Source organism: Diuraphis noxia, unplaced genomic scaffold (assembly GCF_037042655.1).
Source record: "Diuraphis noxia isolate RWA-SAM2 unplaced genomic scaffold, SU_Dnox_SAM2 contig0001, whole genome shotgun sequence".
In the NCBI taxonomy this organism is placed as follows: domain Eukaryota; kingdom Metazoa; phylum Arthropoda; class Insecta; order Hemiptera; family Aphididae; genus Diuraphis; species Diuraphis noxia.
Window position 1 is genome coordinate 40,740,441 of NW_028301711.1, and position 27,072 is coordinate 40,767,512.

General features: G+C 27.0%; 1 protein-coding gene across 3 annotated transcripts; it reads right to left on the reverse strand.

Moving 5' to 3' along the window:
* Nucleotides 1-9,130: 9,130 nt before the first annotated feature.
* Nucleotides 9,131-18,691, reverse strand: LOC107161511 (ATP-dependent DNA helicase DDX11). Of its 3 annotated transcripts, none has more exons than XM_089217060.1 (17): nt 18,450-18,691; nt 17,970-18,149; nt 17,625-17,870; nt 15,763-15,960; nt 14,701-14,864; nt 14,108-14,351; nt 13,876-14,028; nt 13,428-13,551; nt 13,201-13,355; nt 12,979-13,111; nt 12,665-12,872; nt 12,042-12,252; nt 11,814-11,963; nt 11,577-11,700; nt 11,375-11,502; nt 11,097-11,315; nt 9,131-9,706 (listed from the first exon to the last, which is right to left on the reverse strand). In XM_089217060.1, exons 1-17 carry the CDS (start codon nt 18,474-18,476, stop codon nt 9,674-9,676), a joined length of 2,697 nt encoding a protein of 898 aa, XP_089073186.1. In that variant the 5' UTR covers nt 18,477-18,691; the 3' UTR covers nt 9,131-9,673. The 3 variants fall into 3 exon arrangements, with proteins under 3 accessions (XP_089073186.1, XP_089073185.1, XP_089073187.1); XM_089217059.1 differs by having other exon boundaries at nt 11,372-11,502; nt 18,450-18,687; XM_089217061.1 differs by having other exon boundaries at nt 11,372-11,502; nt 18,300-18,488.
* Nucleotides 18,692-27,072: the final 8,381 nt, after the last annotated feature.

The window sequence follows — 27,072 nt, forward strand, 5'->3', positions numbered from 1 at the left end:
ATATTTAGATTTTAAACATGTACCAATTTAATAACTCTCATATTATAGCACATTAAAAAAAATATTGATACCTTTTTAATTTAATTTTTCTTACGTTAACTAGATAAACATTTACACAAACAATTATTGATATTTAAAAAAAAAATTTAAAAAATAAATTAAACGATTTTTATAAATGTTTAAAAATAAAACAATATTCATGGGAAATGTATTATTTTCTTACGCATAATACTTGGATATTTATAAACTACACACTCCTCGGATGGAAATCAGGTTCAACTTATTGCTTACTTGAGAATTATAAAATAGTATAGATAAAATAGTTACTAAAAACAGTTTTATTATATTTCAATTTATCGATTTTATACGATAAAAAAAAATTAAATATTACAATCTGTTTAATACAATATAAAAAGTTTACCAAAAAAAAAAAAACTATAGTTTTTTATAGTTTACCAAAACTATGTTTCTTCGATTCATGAACACAAAGTACCATATAAGACAAAAAAGTTTTAAGTTCGATTTATTTTATAGAGTGATGGCTTCTGAACAATTGTTACATTTCTTTTATCCGAGACTATATAATCTTCAAGTAATAAATTATATCAAATTAATAAACAAATGTAATATTTACTTACCTTGGTCCTTAGTTGTGTTTAAAATTAAAAGACAATGAATATAATATTATTAAAACACTATAAACTCTTTTGATTTTGTCAAACAATATGAGTGTATACACGTTACAACCAGTCAATACTAGACGTGACGGTAAAATGACGACATTTTCTCAGTCCAAATATAAATTAATATTAGTATTAAGCATAAACTATTGAGGGATTCTTTAAATAACTATTAATATATAATATATATATATTATTATTTTTGTATACAAACTGTATAATCCTACATCACCCGGGAATTCCGGAGGGCCGCTATTGCCATAGCCTGTTTTCCCAATGAAGTTCATAAAACACGATCAAAATAATTACTCGTGTAATGTTATTATATATATTCCTCATATATAAATGTGTACAAAGGAATTGAATAACTATTAATATATAGATATCACTGTACATCAACGCGTTACCATCGGCATAATATTTCAAAATAATTTATTAATAATTGATTTATTATTATGATTGAGTACACACTACACAGTACTAAACTCGATTTGAGGGTATTTGTTTATGTATTGTTATTAAACAATAATTATAGTCATTAATCATTATCATAATTATTCTAACATATAAAATAACCATAGTACATACAATTTACAAACCATATTGTGTTTACATTATAATATAAAAAAATATTTTTCTCGTACCCTTAATCTTTATAAAATTGATTTTTTTAGTGTTTTTGGTACCATATTGTAGTGGAGAAAACGACTAGTATGATAAGCGTGGTATTGGATTATCAGTTACTCCAATACGCCAGCACCGCCACGGGAAAACGGATTTTCCCGAGTTTGGGGAGGCGTACAAATGTTTAAATGAGTATTACAAATGTGTACAAATGAAATAACAATCGTTGGTACCAGTTTGGAGTCAGTAGGTGCAATACAAGCCGATGGCGGTACTGGGGTAACGTTACGCCAGTACCGCCACGGGAAAACGGATTTTCCCGAGTTTAGGGAGGTGTACAAATGTTTAAATTAGTATTACAAATGTGTACAAATGAAATAACAATTGATGGTACCAGTTTGGAGTCAGTAGGTGCAATACAAGCCGATGGCGGTACTGGGGTAACGTTACGCCAGTACCGCCACGGGAAAACGGATTTTCCCGAGTTTAGGGAGGTGTACAAATGTTTAAATGAGTATTACAAATGTGTACAAATGAAATAACAATCGTTGGTACAAGTTTGGAGTCGGTAGGTGCAATACAAGCCGATGGCGGTACTGGGGTAACGTTACGCCAGTACCGCCACGGGAAAACGGATTTTCCCGAGTTTAGGGAGGTGTACAAATGTTTAAATTAGTATTACAAATGTGTACAAATGAAATAACAATTGATGGAATTTTTTTGACCTGTATTTATACTTTGGTGGTACTGGGGTAACGGACCTTGTGTCAACTACGAATTGACGCGCTTCTAATCGTCTTATTTGATTTTGTTCAGCTTGTGCCTCACGCAATCGCACCATGTTCACACCTACATTTTCATTGTTCGGTTGGATTTGTATACGTCTCTTCTTTGTGCTCTTCTATCTCGCATGCTTGTACTTTTGGTCGTTCGACGGGCCAAACAGACCCCTTGCGTCTTGCTGGCATTGTACAAAATACACAAATCGATACAATTAAAGTTCATATTAAACTAAATTAATTTATTTATGTTTATATCTATGGAAATACGTCAGACGACAGCGGCGACAACGGCGGCTGATCGGTCTGTGTGGGCATTGATTAAATATATGAAACATGCAGCGATTAAATATTAAAAAAAAAAAAAAAAATGATAATAATAATTTAATATGTTTGATAACCAACGGCAACTCTATAAAAAAGAATTGTCGTAGGTTAAAAAAGAATCCCTGTATGAGCCACCCTTTAAAATAAAAATAGGGGTGTGAAAAATAGTTTACATTACTCTCTGAGACCTACTTTTAATATACACAACAAATTTCATGAAAATCGGTCTAGCCGTTTCGTAGGAGTTTGGTACAAACATAGTGACACGAGATTTTTATATATTAGATAATATTAGATATAATAAAAATAAGCAACCATCACTAAATAGCAACCATTTATAAATAAACAAAAATCTCTATCGTAAATCTCAAAATGCCTGTTTGAGCACCTGGGGTTGGGCCCCACCACTTTTTAATTTAGCCCATCTTCTGCCCATAGGTCTAGTAGAACTCTGTAGTCTGTACCGAATTTCGTCGCAATTGGTCCAATCGTTTAGAAATGCATAAAGGACAAACAGACAGACAGAAATCCATTTTTATACAATATATAGATAGATGATGTAGGTTATATTATTATTTTATCTATACCTTACACGGAAAAGTAGAGAGTTGAAAAATGCTTCGATCTTCAACCTTAAAGGTCTCCATGGCCTTATTATAAATAATTTTATGTAGTTGGTTTTGCGAAAGATTAACATTTAAAATACCTTGTATTTTTCAAAATAATCAGGGAAAAAAATCATTATAAACGGTAATTTGAAACAAAACCAGTTTTGGACAAAAAATGTTGTAACTTCAAAAAGTAGATATAAAATTTACACCTAATGTTTATATTAGCGTTTTGTATGCGCTATAATAGATTTTAAACATATTTTGATACTTTTTGAGCTATTTATAGTTATAAATTTTCAATTTATGTTTTTCGATTATTGTCAAGAAATAATTTTTCATACAGCTAAAAAACTTGAAAGGTTCGATTTTAGTTGAAAATAATGTAATAATGGTAATTAAAAATATATATTATATAAAAAATTTTAACCATTCGTGAAAAAATTCCTTTTTTCACATATATACATTTAACATTTTATGTTGCAAAATAATAATAGAAACTTGGACTTTAAAGACAGTGGCGGATATAGTGTCAGGCAAAGTAGGCAGTTGCCTAGGGCGGCAAATTTTTAGGGGCGGCAATTTTAGGCCAATATTTTATTGAAAATAAAATCTACTCTAGGTTTCTTTTTGATTTTCTTATGTACGGTGATTACTTTGAAGGATGGAAAATGAAAATGTTTAATATTTGTATAACATAATATTCTTGTTAATATAATTTCTTCATTATTTTATAATACTAATACATAACAATAAACGTCCAAGTAAATAATCGAACGACTGTTGGAACGTATATTATCTATTATCTAAATACCAACCATAGATTACATATTTCGTTATTTTGTTTTTTACTAAGTCGTAATGGGGCGGCAAAAAAAATTTGTCTAGGGGCGGCAATTGTGTAAATAATCCGTCTCTGTTTAAAGACAACCTCTGTGTACTGTGTAGTCTTTGTACTTCTAATTATGGACGCGTAGTATATTGTGGTTGTGCTATACGCGGAATTTCTAGTTTCACGATTGCCGACCATTTTTTTCGAAAAACAAACACAACTCATATATAAAGGTACACTTAATGAGCCCGTTTTTCACAATCCCACTCAGAATCGATATGACGAGCAATAATAAGGTCTTGACACTCGACCATCACGGAAGAATTTGAACACGTTATATTCTTCCAACCATGTCGTTTCATCGGAGACGGTAGTACTTACGGAAAAATATAATGAGTTGTTAGGACAATGGGCATATACTCACATACAGATGTTCATATTGTTTTTACGTATCGTTCGTCGGACACGGACGTTTTGGCGCCAACTAATATTTCTATATAATATTTAAAATTACAATTTTGTAAGATATTACCATAGGCGCAAATAGGGGGGGCTTAGGGGGTATTAGCACCCCCAATTTTAAAATTAGCACCCTCAAATAATTGTCGTGTTTATGTATCAAAACGTCTAGTTACAAAAAAAAAAATAAACCAAAAACAGTTTATCATAATATTATCATTCGTCAGACACCAGGTTATCACTTATCAGTTATCAGAGTATATTGAATGAAACATGTGTTACTCAACAATTGACATTTTTTCAAAGTCTAATCTATTTATAGATCATTATTTATTATTTTCCAATTTTTATCTTCCACTAAACACGGTCGTCGCTGTCGGTTATATTATTATCACGTTCAGCAGCGACTCGAAGCTACGACAATAATATCACGTCATATTTTTTTTTTAATTAAATAGAAAAAAAATGTTTTCAATTTTTAATAAATTAAAAAACAAAAACGTCAATAACAGTGATTCGAATACAACTTCTAGTAAGTATAAATTATAATTTATATTCCTAATTTCATTTAGTTTTCTAACATAAATTATTTAATTATATAAACTAAATATTCAAGGTTAAATTGTTATAAAACATTTTTGCTCGAAAAACTAAAAAGTCATTAATGCCTCATAGTTATAATTTAATTTTAATTTAAGAAAATTGCAGAAAATGCAGAGCTTAAGCACCCTCAGTTTTTTTATTGAAATTGCGCCTATGGATATTACAAATAATTTTAAATGAAAATATAGTAAATAGTTAGTTATAAAAATGTACTTAAAAAATGACTACAAGATATTGTAAAAATATAAATATAATATAGTAAAAAATTAAATAGTTAAAACATTAAAAATAGTTATTGTAGCTAAACATGAATTTTTATATATTTTAATAATTTATAAATATAAATGATTGGCATATAATCCAAGACGAAAAAATGTCAATCGACAATAAAGATCGCACGTTATCTATATTGAGACTGTAATAAAGCATAACGACAAAAGAAATAAAAAAAGTACATTGATAGTGATAAAAGAATTTTAAAATTAGTGTCTAATTATGATAAAAATAGAATTTTATTATTTTTAGAGGCATTGCAAACAATGTTTCATTAGGGTAAGTATTTTTAATGTAATAATTTTTTAATTAATTATTTATTTCAATAACTATTTAATTAGGTATATTATATATTATATATTATATATATTTATATTTTGAATATATTACCTTGTAATAATGTTTTAAAACTATTTATTTTTACTATTTATTTATTTTATATTTATACTTTGACTACATATATTAGGTTAGTTGGCGTCAAATCGGCTAGAGCCAAAATGCATAGCGCCAAACCGAGTTAGGGCCAAAACGGCAGGGCCAAAACGGCAGCGCCCAAACGTCCTAGACCGATCATTCGTACCATCAAGGTTATATTGGTCATAATAACAACTAACAATTAGCGGCGTTGCAATGTTATTTCGAAATGTAGACTGTTGTACACGGACAACAGACGCGATTGTAATTTTCTATAATATGTATAAACGAAAGTGTCCTCCTGATTCATCATCAACACAGAGCTGAACTGATTAGAGTTATCGACTTGAAATAATGATCATAATTGTTAGATTCATCGTGCACTAAGAAAAGATTTTTCAAATTGGTAAAAATAAATGTATTCGTGTAAATTGTATACCTAAACACATATTGTACATTTATATAATAAACTATTGTATAATAATGGCAGTCGGCTAAGCTTCCTGGGCATTTGAAAAAAAAGAAAAAAAAAGAAAAAAAACAGTCCGCTGACGTGGTTCATGGTGGACGCGTTCTGGGGAAATGTCTATTATTTACAAATGTTATGATGTTATCTCATCTGTAAATTATTTTACACATTTTTCATATTATTTTTGAAGGTGAATGTTTTTTTCCTAAATTTATATGTAAAGGAGTAAAGGTTATTTATTAATTAATCTATTTAAAAAATATTTTGTGTTTATTAATTAGTTATTAGGTATCATTATTTTTTTAATTTATCATAGCTTTTACATTTTGGTGGCAGTAGGTACTGCACTACTGCAGTTGCTTTGCTTGTGCTAGTATACAGTTATAGAATAGATTATGGATATCTGGCTTCACCCGTGGTTTAAATTGTTAAATTGATCAGCTGCTTGAGTGTTTGTATTATGTTTTATAACAAAAATCGACCAAGAAACAACGGTTTTATCACCTATTATCTTAATGTGTGTGAAGTTGGCCCCCCGACTTTCTCCAATCGATTCCAAAACTATGTCAATATTTTGCAAATTAATTGCAAATTGGTTTTTAGAATTTGCAAATCGATATTTTATTTTTGGCGAATTTTTCAATTTTTTTTGCCAGCCCCCGACTTTGTCTGATCGATACCAAAACTATGTCAATATTTTGCAAATTAATTGCAAATTGGTTTCTAATCTATAATAATAAATTAAATATTTTAAATTAAATAAAATGCCTAAATAATTAAAAATATAATAGCAATAAATGAACCTGCATTTAAAAAAAAAAGTAAGTAATATAAATAAAAGATTGGAATAGATAAGAAAAAAGTTAAATAAAAAATAGAAATTTAATAGAAAAATATAATACTTACCAATAAAAAATATAAAATGAATAAAAATGATTCTTAATGGGTTGCCCCTAACTGTAATTGTCGGTCTCATTCAATACCGGTTTCATGATTTCTCTCTCTAAGTGCAGGTTCATTTATTAATAATATGTCTATGATTTTTAAGAATAGACCATCAACTTATTCTTATCAACCATTTTGTTCTATTATGTTTGATATTAAAGAGCAAAACTTCTAAAAATATTATAGCTTCGGTATTATCTATCATACAAGTATAAATTATATTTTGTTAGTTAAAAAATTATTGGCCAATAAGATTTTATTATATTATTTTATTTCTGAAATCTCTTCTTCAATTTCTATATTTTGACAATAGCAGTTGAAAAATAAAATAAATTCATAGTCACAATTTTGTTTTTATAAGCATTCAAAGTTTGAATTTTGACAACATATGTAAAAATGTTTATACAAAACATTTAAAGCCGAGCTAATAATTCTCACATACACATCTTTGTTCAATCCTGTTTATAAGTAGTGACTGGGAGTATATGTCAAGTGTAAGAGCACCACACACTTTTAAATTTTTCATCAGTAAATTTTTCATTATTTTTTTAAATGTTTTTTTAGAAATGTGTTTTTAAAAATTTTTTTTTTATTTTCTACTTTTCAGTTAATAGTAAATTTTTTTATTAAACATTTAAAAAATATTTATGAAACAAATTTCTTATATTTAATAAAAAGAATTTTTTAATTTTTAATTTTTTAATCGATGATCAGCGGCGGTGATACGAGCGCGTGATACTTCCTCGGAGGTGACTTTGCACACCCGTCATCGCTACCTGGAGGTCCGTGTCCCAAAATGACAACAAATTATTGTATTGTAATCCAAGACCAAGGTCTATACCAATTTTCAGAATTTTTCATCGTCAAAAAGTGCCTCAAATCGGGTGCGCAAGATTTGCTTACAAACAGACAAACAGACGTGAAAGCGACCTTAAGCAAAGTGTGTGAAAATGCAGGTTCATTTATTGCTATAATATTTTTTAATTATTTAGGCATTTTATTTAATTTAGAATATTTAATTTATTATTATAGACGAGAAACCAATTTGCAATTAATTTGCAATTAATTTGCGAAATATTGACATAGTTTTGGAATCGATAGGACAAAGTCGGGGGGCTGGCAAAAGAACTTGAAAAATTCGTTAAAAATAAAATATCGATTTGCAAATTCTAAAAACCAATTTGCAATTATTTGCAATTAATTTTCAGAAGAGGGAAATTAATTAAGAATATTTATTATTAATTTAATATTTTTTATTGGTATGTATTATATTTTTCTATTCAATTTCAATTTTTTATTTTTATTTTTTATTGATCTATTCCAATCTTTTACTTATTTTACTTACTTTTTTTTAAAAATGCAGGTTCATTTATTGCTATTATATTTTTTAATTATTTAGGCATTTTATTTAATTTAGAATATTTTATTTAGTATTATAGATTAGAAACCAATTTGCAAAATATTGACATAGTTTTGTAATCGATCGGACAAAGTCGGGGGGCTGCCTGAAGGTGCCCCCCCCCCCCCCCCCCCCGGTAATGGTTTTTTGCTTATAATTTTTTTATGAGTAATTTGCAAATTCTAAAAACCATTTTGCAATTATTTGCAATTATTTGCAATTAATTTTCAAAATATTGACATAGTTTTGGAATCGATTGGACAAAGTCGAAGGGCCAACTTCACACACATTAAGATAATAAGTGATAAAACCGTTGTTTCTTTGTCAATTATTGTTATAAAACATAATACAAACACTCAAGCAGCTGATCAATTTAACAATTTAAACCACGTGTGAAGACAGATATTCATAATCTATTCTATAACTGTATACTAGCACAAGCAAAGCAACTGCAGTACCTACTGCCACCAAAATGTAAAAGCTATGATAAATTTAAAAAATAATGATACCTAATAACTAATTAATAAACACAAAATATTTTTTAAATAGATTAATTAATAAATAACCTTGCCAGATAACAATAATATATACATATATTTTACTTAATCCTGGCAACGACAGGTAATTCAGTTAGTAAGATATAAATGACAAGTTAAATATATTTAAAAAAAAAACATTGACATCATCCTGAGCTCCATAACTGTTGATTGAAACAACATTTTTTATGAAAAAAAAATTTAATATCCAAATGTAAAAAATAAAAACCAACTCTTTTACTATTAGGAGGGGAAACATTTTATTTGTGCAGTGTTATTCCATGCTGAACATAATAATAAGTAATGATACAAAAATAAAATATTTTTAAAAAAGTAAAAACTATATTATATAATTAGGTAATGCAATCAATCAAACATTTTAATAAATGCTAATTAATAAAAAACATAAATAAAACTGATTACAATTTTGGCGAAATACATTTTGCGATATTATTTAATTTTTTTTTAAAACATTTTATTTTTAACATATATTTTAATTAAAGACTATTCAAATGATATTCTTACATGATTTATTCCATTTAAAAATAACACCCATATTACATAAAATATTATACATAGTTCATAATACATAACATTAATTATAAAAATAAACAGTAAATTTTTCAAAACTATGAAAGTAGAAAAATAGGTAGGTGATTTTTATTAAAAATTAATTTCAAAATCTTCTTTTTGAAAGTCCTTGAAGTCTTCATTTTATCAAATAATCACCGTTGTAATTTTTTTTTACCCATAAAAAACTAAAAATAAATAATAGTGGTCAATAAAATGTAATAATTAACAATTATATACGTAAATATTAAAAGTAAAATTTAACACGAAAATACTCATTATTTTATTATTTATTACAAAACAAATTTGGATAAGTACAGGACATATTTGATTTATATTTTTAATACCTTATTCAATATACTATTACAGGGTTCCTACTCGTTTTTTTTTTTTTTAAGTGAATAGTGAGTATTATTATCATTAAAATGAGTTCTTTAAATCAAAAATATATAATTTTTTTTAAAACAACAGTTATTAATATTTTCACTTATTTTTTTAAACTTTTTATTACTCTTAAATTATTATACTATTACATTATTAAAAACAATTCTTTTAAATATTTACTATAACAGTGATATATGCATTTTTTAAAAATTTATTACTAGTTTATAAGTCTATGGAAAATTTGTATTTTCGTGATAAAATGTTTCTTTCATCAGACAATGAATTTTTTTAAAAATTTTGCACTGAATTTCCAATGAACAAAATAGTCCCAAAATATTATCAAACATGAAAATTTCAAATATTTAATTTAAACACTTATTTACATTTAAAGAGCTTTAAAATAGCAAAGATAGTAATAAATAGTGAGTGCATAGTAATATAATAATATATAATAACAAGACTTCTTAAATGTAGGTAGAAAAAAATGAACTTGCATTCATTTCCATGCAATGGGTAAAGTATTTAAAAACATTAAATGTGTACACTAATGAAAGTTAAATTATATTACCACAAACAATCAATTTTTGCTTTATATAGTGTGTTTTGATTTCTTAACAAAAAAATTGTCAACAAAAAGTGAATAAATAACAAAATAAAATATGAACCTTAAATTCAATAGCAAATAATAAAAAACTAAAATAAACATATTTAAAATAATTTAAATACATAGGTAAAAATAAAATAATAAGTGTTGCTAATAATAATGAATGCTGGATAAACAAGATATTAACTCACCGAGTCTTAAGATTTTAATAATATACCACAGCTACAATTATAGTTTAATAATTTAATTTGATAGTATTTGTAATTTTATTAATTTTTTTTTTTTTTGAAATATGAAAAAAAAAAATTAAAATTATGTCCAAAAACTTATGATTAGCCCATATTATAAGCGATCCCCTCCCCCTGGGATTTTCTGAGTAACTCACCAACCCAATGGAGCCCAGTTACTGCAAATTCACTTTATGGGTGTGCAAATTAACTATAAAATAATTTTGATATAACCTTATCAGCTTGATTTGAATTAATTTTGAAAATTTTAGTGGATGTATTCAAGCATTTCACACATACAAAATTTACAAAAAGGCAAAAATAATTTATTTTTCTTAGAAGTATATTTCTACAAAAGAATACCTTATTTAACTGAGCAAATGCTGGTCCGAACTTGGAATGTTCTTGTAAAGAAGGTTGCAACCATTTAGGAAGAGCATTACGAACATTATCTCGTTGGTAACGATGATCTAATAGCAATACTGCCGCATAATCATGTTGATGACGAACAGAACGACCAATTGATTGGTTGACAGCTTTCATACATAAATTTTCATAATGCTGTTGCCCGGTGCCTGGACCCTAAATAACAATAACTGTGTTTTTTAAACAATTAACTTTTAAAATCAAATTTATACCACGTAGCTATTAAGATAGTTCATTTTCTGTTGTAATTCAAGTGACTTAATATTTGGATATGGAAGACCAATGACAATAACACAACGTCCCAAATCATCACTAAAATTCAAACCTTCGCTTAACTTGCCACCTGTAAATATAAAACAAATTATATAACTCCCTATTATCAAATGTATAGTATTTATTTATTTTATGTAAAATTACCAATAACACTAAATAACAGTGCACCCGTTACTTTAGAATTTAAAGCCGATGTTGTTATAATAGCTTGAGAGTAATTCTTCAAAACTTCGTCAACTTGATTAGTTGACTTTGGTTCTCTAAACAACTTCAATTGATGTAAAGAATTAAGATACATTTCATACATTTTTAGATTTGGAACTTATTTAAACATAATATCATGTGTGATAAATATAATGCATTATAGACAAAAGTAATTACTTTTTTTCTTTCGGAAAGTCTATTAATAACTTTGTTTTTCTCTAAATGCTGATAAACAAACTGTTCATAGTCATAAGATGGAAAAAAACACACAATTCCAGCAGGAACTGTTCGACAAATATTTTCTAGTAATGAACCAATTTCGTTAAGCTATAACATATCTTGATATTAAATAGTATACTAGTTAAACATTTTAAACTTTAAAATAACAACAAAATGCAATCCCACCATTTTAATTGAAGTTCTTTCTTGGTAAGAAAAATCTAATTGTTTTCCAGTAGGTCCAGAACAAACAATCAATGGTAAAATATTATCAGGTGGTACAACATGGCCACAACTAAAATGCACAATTCTATCAGAATTATCTCCATTCAAATTGAAAAGCTGATCTTTAAATTCAGATATAGGTTCCATTGTTCCACCCGAAACGATCACTGACCTAATGATAAGAATATTTTTAATTACAATATTTAGATACAGTAATCTCGCTTATCTGGACTAGATGGGACTAGGCTCTATCCCGAAATCCTTAAACGAAATAACGTTTTATTTAAAATTTTAAACTTAATAATGATTTTTTTTCAAAAAACGTCTATGTATTTAAATAAATTCAAAATTTATTGATTTACAATTTTACATTACACATAATTATTGCTATTATTCTGATATATGTATTACATATGTACATATATCAGTACAAATGTATAGAAAATGTATATGTATATATACATGAGTACTTAAGTACAAAATATAAATTGTCCGAATTATCCAGATATTCGGATTAGCGAGATTTTACTGTACATAAATAAGATACAAATATAAAAGCATTAAAATAAAAATGAATTATTTACCTAGCTTTATCAACAATTTCTTTAAAATGAACTGCAGGATTCAGAAGCAAAAATTTTAATACTCCTTTGCTGACAAATGCTTGCGTAGTACAAATAATCCGACCATCCTCACAGTAATTTGTTAATGACTCTATAAACGCCATTACTGGTGTAAGAGGGTTGTTACTAATTATATCAGTAACTTGTGGCTCAGTGTGTTTGTTTTCATCTTTAACACATTTATAAATTTATTATTTAAAAATAACAACTCAAATGCAAATGTGTTTGTTTAAATACATAATTATTTTAAATTGTTAGAATTTCTGTTTTCCAACCTGTTTTTAGATTTTTGCCTTTGTTATTATTTTTGGTTTCAATCTGTTTAAGGAAAGCTTGCAAATTGCTTAATTTAGGTTTAGATGGATGCAATGATACTGAAGGCATATATTTTTCAGAATAACCTCTAATCTGAAACGAAAATCATATAACATATATTATTATTATTATTATCATTTAGAAACTTTAGCATAAAACTGTATACTAAGTAAACTAATTACTTTTTGACCAATCTTGCTTTTTTTAAAAAAATCAACAAGCATAAACATATTTAGATGATCAATTTCAGCTTGATGTACAAAGTTTTCAAGTGTGTATACTTTTGAGTCGACTCCTTTTCGGCTAGATTCAGCATGACTAACGCCAGGAGTACCACCTTTAGCATATGAAAAGTATCAAATAATATAAAAAAATGTAATAAATAATAATATATTAATATCTACATTACCAAGCATATTAATGAGCTTTCCAATGACATAAATTAACTGATTCAAATGCAGCAAATTACTAGCGCTAAACCTTAACTCAAACTTGTTTTTATACTGTATCAACTGGCTATAACTATGGGTCAACTGAAATGTAATAATTATAAAATTATTATAGAATCCATATAATATGGTTTAAGTACAATAGTAAATTAGCAGAAGTAATATATAACATTTTCAATTGCAATCATTATATTCAATATATGATATGTTATTTAGTGATGATAATATGCATATAACAGCATCTGGAAGCAACTCTAACTAGAAATATTTTTAGAAAATACATCCGAGAACAAAAATAAACACAACAATAAATAACCATATTTTAAAACTTCGATTATGGCTTTATATTAGATTCTAAGTGATAATACAAATGATTATATTATTAAATAATATTTATTATAAATGTACCTGTTGACCATTTATTTGTGAACTGTGTATATGACCAATAGTATCTAGTAAATTATGAGCTTCATCAATAATGAATATATTACCCTCAAGGCGGATACCACTTGCTTCTCTAGTACTTTTATGTAATAATGTATTATATGGTAAAGTTATGATCTATAAAAACAAAAAAAAATAAACATATATATGATAAAACTTATATTATAATATATTATTATAACACATTTTACATTACCTGGGCAAATTTTACAGATTCTCTACTAGCATAATACGGACAAGCAGATATTTGATCTCCTCTATTCACTAATTCTTCCATGTCTCTTAATTCTGTAGTAACTTCCTCAGCTAATGATTGAATTTTATCTTTATCGTTATATGGACATTTGCAAATAGTTTCAGATTTTTTCTTCTTAACTACTGAACCATCTAATACTTTTGTAGGTTTTTGAGATGTTTTAGATTTTCCCATTTCTAAACATCTGCAAGTATATATTAAATAGATATTAAAGAAAGCAAAATAAAAAAAATGTATTGTAGAATTTATTTGTCAAAATAAAAGCTGAACATATTTAATACTTAAGTAGTGGCAACGAACACCATCTTAGAAACAGTTGTTTCTTGATTTTTTTTAAATATTTATGGGAGGGTGGGTAGATGAGTGCTCAAGATGAACGCAAAATAGTTACTAAATAATAATTATAATAGACAAATAATAGGCAAATAGTACTTGGGTTTATTATAAATTATTGATAAGATGATAGGTGGGTGGAAGGTCAATTTTAGGTTTGTTTTGCACTGTATTTGAAGATATTCAAGTAAAAAAATTACCTTTCATTCATTAATGTAATATTTTTTAATTTTTTCACGGTTTTATTTATGCAATAATTTTGACGAGATGCTAATGGTGTAATACGAGATGTTGAATATGGACTTTTCTTCAGTTCAGCCACAAATTGTGACAGTTGAGAATGTGTACGACTACAAAAATAAATCTATAAATTTGAAAATTAATTATTACATTAATTAAACTCAAAATAATAATTAACCAACAATTATATAAAACAAGAGCGAGTGCGCTAAATTCCTCGTTTTTAATCATATTTTTTAATTCAATACAATAAATTATAGTTCTATACACAATTATGTTCAGTAACTACAGCTAATAAATAAAACATCAACAATCATAACTATGTATTAGTAATTAATGGATGGATCAACATATGCAACCGGGAAATAAGGCGTTCTAAAAAATGTTTAAAATCTTAAAACCAAAAAAAACATTAACAAGAAAAATCACATATTTATTTTGACTTAATTTGACATTTGTTTTAATTTAAGACAATATTAAAAAAATTGGCTATCAAAAAAGTTTTTTTTTTCATTTTTCAGTTTACACAACTAGTAATAATTATTAAATTATGTAGGTACCTATCAATAAAAGCTAATGAAATTGTACTTTGTACTCAAACCTTTCAATATTTTAAAATTTTTATTAAAAGCTGGTAATAAAATGGAATTTATTAGACAATATTAACTAACTAATATTTTTATACTATATTTACTGAAATGAATATTTCACTAAGATTTCTTTTTACTAACTACCAAATAAATAGGCAAAATATTATATCCTTCTTAAAATGTATATATTTTTTTTCAAACATTTAGTAATACTCTAAAATGTATTTCTTATACTAAAATTATACAAAATGTAATGTTTCTTCTACGATTTAAAATAAAACTATCTAGCTTTTAGAAGTATAAGTATATAAATGCTATTCAAGATATGAAGAAGATTTAGAATAATTATAGTATAGAATAATAGAAGATTAACTAGTTTTTTTTATAATCTTAATTAACTCTTAAAATATAATATTAAGGGTTAAAATTTACTTTTACTCCATCGTACACTACTTTTTCATCAGATATTTCTTCCAAATCATCAACAGATGACAATTCATCATATTCTTCAAGTACAAATTCATTTTCTTCTTCAAAAAAATCTTTTTCATTTTCTATCTCAATATCATTTTTTTTATTTAAAGTTTTTATTATCAATGACTTAGCTTTATTTTTTTTAAACTCTTGTTCCTGAATATATAATAAAACAAAATGTATTTATTAATTGAATACAATATATGTATTATATTTATATACAAAACAATATAATATTGTACATTTAATTGCCAATGTATTAAACATAATCAGACACAATTATAATAGCAGTAAACAGTATTTATTATTATTAAATTATAAATCAGCATCAGTAAACATACTGCTAACTAAGCTAAATATAAAACATTTGTAGATTTGTAAATTTGATTTTTAGAAAAATTTATATGGTAAAAACACTTATTTAAGTCAAATGGCTGATTTTTTAAAAAATTTTTAAATATCAATATTTTCGTTAAAAAATCATTGCCAAAGCCAAATACGTCATGTTAGATGTTGAAAAAAAATTTATTTATTATGCAATCTTTTATAACTTTTAATTGTATACAGATTTGTTTAAAATAAATATATACAGTGAAACCTCTAAATACCGGACACTCTCGGTCACCGTAATTTTGTCTGTTATTTAGAGATGTCCGCTAATCATTAGACTTTGATGCATAGTAATTTTGTGTATCAAAGCATTTTCTAATTCAACTGTGTTGGAGCAATAAGTTCATATGTAATGGAATCACAAACAAAACTAAATACAAGTAAGAAATAGTAATAAAGGATACTTCACAGAACATAAACTAGAAAAATGTTTTAATCAACTCGATAATAGACAGATAAGATCAACTTAAAACTATAATAGATAGATCTTTAGAAAGGCATTCCACGATTATTCTATATTTTAGAATTGTCAAAATCAATATGAAATTACCATAATAGTGTCCGGTATTTAGGGGTTTTCCTGTATAATAATAGTGAAAATCTCTGCTATTTGGAGATGTCCACTATTTATAGGTATCCCTTAAGGGAAGTTTCACAGTAATTATTTATATTTTATAATAATATTATGTTATTGAATATTTCTTTAATGAATTTGGTCAATTTAAGAAATGTGATCTATATTTTAGCATCATTAGATTTTTAATATTAACATGTTCACAACGACGTGCAAATTGTGTATCCTTAAAAAAAACCAACTTCATTTAAAAAAAATTTATTAAAATAAGTAAAACAAGATCTAGTGAAGTTATTCAAAAACCAATGACACCGTATGATAAAGAAAAATGTGTTGAAAAAAACCAAACATTTATTTGGGTGTTAAAAAAACCACGTATCAGGAAACCCTATATACAATTTGACATGCGGTTGTGAATGTGTAAATTGCAATCTTGAATACAATAAATCCTCGGATACACTTCATTTTGTTGGTTTAATCATGTTATTCTATGTCATGGAATGTCAGTGATTATTAAATTGCAGTTAATAATTAAAAATAGACAATGAATACAATTTTAACTCTTGTCTCTTGCTATATATCAAATTGAATATTAAATACATTTTTCAAAGTACATTATCCTTAGCTGTCTAAAATATGGTATATTATAACATATCGTTATAGTGTCACAATTAATTTTTTGAAGCTTAAATTATAAATTATAATTTTTAGATACTAATAGTCTAGAAATATTTAAATTTTAAAAAAGATTACAAAATATGGTAAATAATTAACCGAGCTTTTCTGATTCATAGTTAATTTAAAAATTACTAATAGATAACTACTCAAATAGATACATATAACGTTAAATAACTACCTTTTTTATTTTTTCAATATTATTATTGAATTCTTCCAATGATTGAAGCATTTTATTTATTTCATATACTTTACGTTGTTGTTCCACTAATTTAGCTTGTCCAGTGATCCAATCATCATCATCATCATTAGTTTGTTCATTTTTCATAGTAAGTGACTCAAGTGCCAACTTAAGTTGATTCCACTCTCTATTTTCATGATCAAGTAACCAACGTACAGCTCCACATATGATACTTAATGTTTTACCCTAATAAAATATACAAAAAACAATCATATATAAAAATAAATAAAAGCTTTATGTTTGAAAAAACATAATGACTTGTAAGGAAAATAATTCATGACTTACAGTTCCGGTAGGGCTTTCAAAAATTCCAAGTTTTCGGCCCTCTATAGCTGAATAAAGTTCAGTCATGAAGTCGTGTTGGATCCCATACGGAGTAAATGGGAATAAAAATGTTGAAGGAGTTTCAAGTTTTTCTTCCGTGATCAAGAATTTTAAATCGTCACCTTCAGGCATGTTGTTGAACTGAAATCGAAAACAATGATACAATTACAGTACACAAAATGTTACATACACCTTGCAGAATTTTTAAAAAATTAGTTGGGGAATGATTGGATTTAAGCTATCATAACTAAATGTGCTAAGCACAGTTATGCACGGCGTTCCTATACTCACGATTTAGCAGGTCAATTCTTTAGCCACAATTAAAAAAAAACGGACGACAAAGAAGTAAAAACGATAAAAACAAATCATTAATAGTTAGGTGTCTTGGCGGTTAAGCAGTCAGGCTGTGCTCCTAACTCCTAAGCGGCTAAGCTTACTTACGAGGTCTTCGAACTTATTGACGATCATATTGATATTTTCATTGTGTTATCTCAAATCTCGGACTCGATCACAATTTTTGGCGCGAAATAATAACAACTGCTGTTCCTCAATAGCGAGCAAGTGCGTCATAAAAACGAAACGACAACTCATACACGGTTGGACCAAATTCAATGTTGTTAACTTGTACGAACACTGTATAGTATTCGATTTACTGGACAGTGAACGTACACGTACGCTTGTACCTAGGTACATGGTGACAATCTTAGATCATTTACTATGTATATGATCTAAGGTGACAATAGATATTAAAGAATGAATTGCTATATTGCCTATATTAATCAAATAGATGGAAATGTGATGGAATGGGGAAGAGAAAAAGACAGATTTTATCAATCACGCCTCTCATTCTAACAGCGGTCTTATCATAAATTATATTTTGTGATTGTTATCATTGCTGGACACATTTTTTTTAATTTACAATCTGTTACATAAAATGGTTATAATAGCTTTGTCATCGGCAAAGTCAGCGATTAGGCTAGTGGGCAGTGTGGGTTGATCGGATACGAAAATATTAAATAGCAGAGGAGCAGTCACTGCGCCCTGGGGGACTCCTGCATTTATGGGTTTTGGTGAGGAGGTAGATGAACCATAACGTACCGAGAAGAAACGATCTTCTAGGTAGGACTTGAGTATAAGGTAATAATTAGACGGTAGGAGGTAGGATGAGTTTCAGCTTAAATAAAAGCCCTGCATGCCAGACTCGGTCAAACGCTTGAGAAACATCTAGGAAGGCCCCAGTGCAATATTGTTTTTCTTCAAGAGAAAAATATATTTTGTCTACTATACGGTGAATTTGATGTATCGTGGAAGGTTTGGTGCGAAAACGCCGAAAACCAAACTGGGAGTCAGGCAAGATTTTTGATTCAGTGATAATGTTTAAGATTCTTTTTAATAATATTTTTTCAAACACTTTCGACAGTATTGGAAGTAGGCTAATAGCTGGTCTATATGATGTTGGACAGTCGAGTGGTTTTTTTGGTTTGAGAATGAGTATGATAGTGGAAAACTTCCATAACAAAGGAAAGTAAGATAATCGGAGCATTGAGTTAAATATATAGGTGAGAAGTACGATAACTTTTTTTGGAAGCTGGTTGAGTATTTCAGAAGTTATTAGATCATAGCCAGGAGACTTTTTCCTGGGGAGTTTAGATATTACATAGCGAACTTCAGCAGGAGATGTATGCTTCGGTGGAAGGGACATTTGTAGTGGTGAGTTGAGAAATTGTTCAACTATATTAATTTTTTCCGGAAGGAGAATGGTATTATGGGGTTGAAAATTATCAGCGAGATGGTTTGCAAATATGCTAGCTTTCTCACATAGATAATAGATATTGGAAATTATAAATTATTATGAAAACATAAATAAAACTGATTATTATTTTAAATGTATAATATTCATAGGCGCCCGTAGAAATTTTTCTAGGGGAGGGGGCAATGTTAGGATTTGAGGATAAATATTATAATTTTAGTATTTTACTAGGTGTTTTAAAATAATAATCTTTTTTATTATACTCGTATACAATATATTTTATTTTATTATATTACAACTTATTTTATAATTTAAATTTGTTGTATATGTATAGTATAATATAGTAATTTATCTTAAAACATTCAATTAAAAAAAATATTTTGAAAAAGCCAGGGGGGCAAATGGCCCAGCTTGTCCACCCTGCGGGCGCCTATGATAATATTGTATTGTAAAATAAGTATATAATTTTAGTAATTATACCTGTTGGCTGTTACCAATATTGTTATTATTAATTTCATCATTAAACTTATTTACTCCTAATTGAATATTTATATTAAAACTATGGTTCATATTTACAGAGTTTGTAATGTTTTATCTAAGGATAATAAAAATTTACCATTTCATAGATAGGAAGGTAGGATCATAGTATTAGTCCCTTATGAATTATTTTGAATTAGTAGTGACAGATATTAAACGTTAATTATTAATTAATAATTATGATGGTTAGATGTCCTGAGAATTTGGAAAAGAGGCAAAAAAGGGCATCAGCATTAGGGTTGCAACAAATTGGCAATTGGCATTATGTTTGCGGAAATCACTTTACAAGTCATAGTTATATTTTTAGTAATGCTAGAAAAATATTAAAGTCTAATGTTATACCATTTTAAAAATACTATATTTTATTTATTAATGAAAATTAAAGTATAAAACATAGTTCGTTGAAGTAGTGTCACTGGGCACCCTTTTCACTCACTTCATCAAGCCTTGTAAAAAAAAAAAAAACCATCAAAATTACTTATTGTATATTTTCTTTTCTAATAAAAAAAAAAAAAACAAAGTTAAACAAAAACTCATTTTAGTGTTGTTCCATGAGTTATAGATCATCTTAATGGAAGAGGGTAAAATTAATTTGTGAAGTGACTACTCCCAAAATATATTTAATATGTTTAATATTTTTTAAGATTATTAACCTACACTAAAACACTCAAATTTAATTTTAATGGAATTTGTTAACACAATATGTCCTAAAAAAACTTATTTAAAATAGTAATCCAATTTGATGATTTGAGTGTAAGAGATTTTAAAACACCAAATCGTGCTACAAAAAATTTTAAAGTAATTAAAATAACTGTTTCACAACTGAGAAAAAATAAATAAATATTTGAAACAAAAGTAAAAGTTTGTACCAAAAAATACAAAAAAATTGGTAAACTATGAAAATTGTAATCGTAACTGCGAATCGCGACACATGATTTGGAAACGCTGGTATATTATCCATATGGTATAGTATCCTTGAATGTTACTCTTAATGATATAAAGTATAGTATCTTTTTGTATATTTTAGTATCTTTTGGACATGTAGTAATTATTATAACATTGTACTTTTTGTAACATAATATAATTTTGTTTTTAAATTTTACTAAATTTTTTTATTTTTTTTTTTAAAATTAATATTCATAATTTACCATATCATTTTAAAATTACTTTTTTTTTATCAGGCACTGGGTTCAGATGTACTAGAAAAAATCATCAAAAATGATCTATCTCGAAAAAAGCAGCCTTATACAGAAGAAATTAAACAATTTTCTGTAACCCTCCAGTATTATTATTCTTAAGTGTATAACTATGTAAAAAAAACTTTTAATAAATTACTATCTCATCCTAGTCCACTGCGTTGGTGGCATATGGTTGTAGATGGCCAGAGGTGTATTTATACTATTTTATAGGGTGTGGGGAAGTATCATCAATAAATATCATTAAACATAAATTAAAATATAGACTGTAGATCACAAAGAAATGCATATACAATATACATGCATGAAAAAATTAACATCAGATATATTTATATAAGTACTTAAAATGTTCCAATACTGTTATTTAATTTTTTTAGATAGGTATCTTCAACTCTATTATAAAAGTTTCAAAAAGTGTCTTAGTTATAGTATCTGCCAGACCAACAGACATAGATAGAGACTGTTCAATGAGACTAAATATTATTAAGTAAATCATTAAACATTTAAACTGCGGCATGATTTGTTTAAACTCTTATTTCCCTTGTAATAGTTTGTTATCATGGCACCATGAGAACTATTACTAAGCACATTGTATAATGAAAATTGTGGAAATACATAACAATTTGATTGCACTTGTATGTTGGAAAATAATAAAGTGGACACAGGTGATGTTTTCGTTACATCAACAGAAACAACTTCTGGTTCATTTCGCAATTGCTTGAGATTTTTCTCAAATTTTATTATCACTCCCTATAGATACTTTGATAAAAGCTTTTCAACTCGACTAGTACTTATGAATTTTAACGCTCTATCAACACATTCAGCTAAAGCAAAGTGTTTATAATAATAAATAATAACAAATATTTATAAATAATATCGTAAATTATTACTGTGTACAAAAGTTCTAAAAATTAAAATTCTAGACCCAAATATTATAAACACTTAAATGGTCAACTACATGTTTTAAACTAAGCGATTATCTAATTATATAAAACTATATTAAAAATCAAAATATAAAAATCATGTAAAAAAAGTATAATACTCAAGTCTTTGTAAATTTAAATTTTTATAATTTATTCTCAGTAGGTAACTGATATTATTACTCAAACAATATTTTAATTTAAAGTATTTTATTGTTATGTTATTTGTTATTGTTATGAAAATTAATTGGAAATTTCATTCATCATAATATTAACCTCAGCAAGTTTCATGCAAAAATTCCATGTTCCAACCTAATAAAATCTCTTTTAAACAATTTTGATCCTTCAAATTTAAAAGATAAGGTGTTAGAGAAGTATCATGGCTTGGATGTGATAATTGAGAAAAATGATTTATAACATTTGGACACTCTTTCACAAAGTTCATGTGCTTTTTAAGGATGTGTTTTTTTAAGTTACTCAGACTTTGGCCTCTACACTAATAATTGCGAATTAAATGGCCTTAACACGTGTATAATCTTATAATGGTAAACAAGCGATGGCAATCATGGCCCTCCTTAGGATTTGCGAGGCCCAGGGTGAAAATACTTTTAAAGCATTTTAGGTGTATATTTATACCAATGATTTATCTATAAACTGATAAACATATAATGACATCAATAATTCTTATCACACAACAAATTTGGTAGGTACCTCCCTGATTATAATTTAAAATAAGGGTTTTTTTTTATACAACATTATAATCTAGTTGGGAAAATAAAATAAAATAATTGTATAGTAGACAGCTTTTTTGAGAGGAGTATACAGTAACAAAAACATGATTATTTTCAAAAGCATAGTGAACAACATAAAAACTAACAGCTTAATTTTGTAGAAAATAGTTAAATATATTAAATAATATAAATTCTATATACGAAAATTACTTTTCATTTTCACTAAATGTACCTACTGTTAATATATTTAATATTAAAATAATAAATCTGATTAATAAAGTAACTATAACCTTATAAAATTATAATTATTTAAAATTAATATCATTTTCAGATCTGGTGAAGTGGTGAACATAAATAAATTGTAACAGTGTAATGTTATATGGTTTATTTCTTATAATATTCTTATAGTATAACAACATAATATCATATCTGTTATCATAATATAATAATGAATGACTTGTAAGTAATAAAATTTAACGTCATTACAATATAGCTACATACCTATAATAATGTCTATAATAAACATAACTTGAAAAAATACACGGCACAACTGAAATGTAGCTAAATTGCCTATCTATATCGCCGTTCGTTTGGTTGTAATTTATAATTGTTTTATTTTTACGTAATTTTAAATAATAAATTATTCATCATCACAGGATGAAGATAAAGTTAATAAATGCATATATTGTTAATTCAAAAAAGCGGGAAAGTGGCCAAAGTGGGTATCGCTCTGCTGTACATTAGGTGGTGGGGTGGACCTCTGACTTGAATGCAATGATATGTATCATCGATTATTATCGTTGTAAAATAATTGAAAATGATGTTATTTTGATATAACACAATAATCAGGCTATTACCAAGCAAAGGTGTAAATTTCATGTCACATGAAGTATGTATTATCTCACTATCTCTCAATGTATATTTGCATCTACTTATCTCTTGATATTTTTCGAAGAAAGATTATCTCCAATTTAATTAGAAGTTCGTCGTCATTTGTAATCGATAATTGGTTCTTATTTTATGTCAAAAGAATTTTTATTTTCAATTATTTATACAGTTATTTAGTAAAATAAAACACAATTCGTTTATATTTTATGGCCATCGTGTCCCCGTTTATTTGTTATTAAAGAAATTAGTTTTCTACACCTTATTATCTCAAAAATTTAAATGTATAAATTAATGTTTATATATATGCATATCAGGGGCGTATTTAGGGGGGGGGGGTGATATGGGTGTTAGAGCACTCCCCATCATCCGTATTTTTTTATATTTTCACCAAACTCTGAATTTACTCATTAGACCGAATTTCCATGAAAGACGAAAATAAGTACTTTATCTGTGATTTAAGTTTCAGCTAGCTTTCATTGAATTATACACTACCTAAATATCAATGGTAATTTTTATAAATTATAATGTTAATAGAATACGATGTACTCTGATAGACTATACAGGGAGATTCTTTTAAGTGGGTACACTAATTATCTCGAAAAGTATTTACTTTTTTCAAAATATTTTTTTACATGGTTTCAAGTTGTTAAAAAACCAACGTTTTTATTAAAAAAATATTTTTTATCCTTATCATTTTTTTAAAGTTTTTTACTTTTTTGAATGACAACATAGAGTTTTAATTTCATATTCCAAAGCAGAATATTTTTCTAAGTATTTTGATTCATAAAAATTGAATTTAGCACGAGTAGTTTATGAGTTATATGTATTTAAAGTTTAGACAAGCGGAGTAGTGGACAAACATTTTGCGGGGTAATCCCGTACCACTCCACTCTGCCAATCTAAACTTTGAATACTTATAACTCAAAAACTACTAGCCCTAAATTCGATTTTTATCAAAATACTTAGAAAAATATTCTGCTTTGGAATATGAAATTAAAACTCTATGTTGTCATTCAAAAAAGTAAAAAACTTAAAAAATGATTAGGATAAAAAATATTTAAAAATATAATTTTTTAATAAAAACGTTGGTTTTTTAACATCTTGAAACCATGAAAAAAATATTTTGAAAAAAGTAAATACTTTTCGAAATAATTAGTGTACTCACTTAAAAGAATCTCCCTGTATTATAATATAGACGATACACAGACTATCACAACCGTGGGTGAAAACAGGCTAAATGGTCTAGCTTTAATGAATATCCATGGAGATATACCTATATCTACGGCAGAGTTTATTGATGAACTTGCACTCCAATCCCGCTGCTTAAAATTCGCCTAGGTTCTCAATTTATCATAAATCATAGTACCACATTATTATAATCATCTATTTTTGTACTTTATAAAATAAAAGTTTAATATGACTTGTAAATTGTACACATACGACATACTTATTATAATTATCTCCATTAATATAATAATTTATATCAGTATATGGTACTTGTTTAAATTATACAGGGGGTGTGGGGGGCGGAGCCCCACCTTCCAAATGTCTATTAAATTTAAAACACCCCCGTGAAATGAATCCTGGATACGTCACTGATGCATATTGTTATATTAGGACAATATTAAGGAATTAAAAATATGTAAACATTATACAATTTATAAGATATAAATTATTATGTATTTAATGTATAGTATAGAGTGATAAGATATAAGATTATCTCGATACAAAAAAAAATGTATTTTTCATATATTTGATATCTGTGGTATTTTTAAATATTTAAATGTTTAGTAAATAATCATATGATAGATACGACAATTAATAGGTAACAGCTAGTTATGGTTGCCTCAGACTCGCCTTGTGAATGACGCCCCTAAAACGAGTAGAATGCAAACAACTACAAGAATACTTATTATAAGTCTTCTATGCATAACCATGTGTGAGCATATGGTAATTAGATCATGACGATGTGTGTGACGTTTTCTTTTCCGGCTAAAAACAAATAATAAACAAAATTAAAACCATAGGTACGAAAAACATTGATGGTTATATTTATTTAGTATGCATGGTAATAATTTAAAAGTAAAATACGGTGGAAATCTGACACATTGTCGATCTTATCAACAAGTCTCAGTAACAGTAGACTGTAACCAGTGGCGTATTTAAGGTTTTTCCGCCTCTAGGCACTTTCCAATTCACCGCCTTCCTCCCCCCTTCATCCTTCCTATAATTATTTATATAACATATTTAAATATACAATTTATTATATTATAATATTATACTAAAAAAGATACATTGAGATACATGTAGATATATAGTTGATTCATTTTAAGCGAACAAAAATTAGTTGAGTTTGATTTCATCAAATGAAAAATACTTTTTATAATTTTAAAAAAAATAATTGTTGAAATTTGCCACTCTTCGATGTTGCCGCTCTAGGCCTGGGCCTATAGGGCCTGTGCCTAAATACGCCTCTGACTGTAACGTTTTTTATAAATTTCTAGCTTAAAACAATTTGCGAACTTTTGTGATTTTTACGTATTTTTTCAAAATTCGAAATTTTAATCCTTTTTAAAAAAAAATAGTGACTACCTATGAATTTATTTTATTTTTCAACTGCTATTGTAACAATATGTTCAGAGCCTTGTATTAAATTTTCAAGATTTTCTACCCAAAACATAATTTTTATCGATATTAATTTAAAAAAAACTAATAATGACCGAAAATTGCATATACCTATTGAATAGTTTAACTTGAGTCAAACATTTTTGAAAATTTCATGGTGGATAGAATATACTTATATTAACATTCGGTGAAAACTTCATGTATCAATGGTCTTTTGTTTTAAAGTTACATCAAAAATCAAAATCGATTTTGTCGAAAACTAATTGTACGTAAAATTTCCTGTTTTTCCCTTAATTTTTAGTTTGTTTATATCGTTTATTTGACCCCCAAAGTACCAACTAGATTCACTTTCTGATCGAATAAGGTACTGAAGTCAAAAATCGAAGTATTTTTACTACCCCAAAACGTGATGACAGA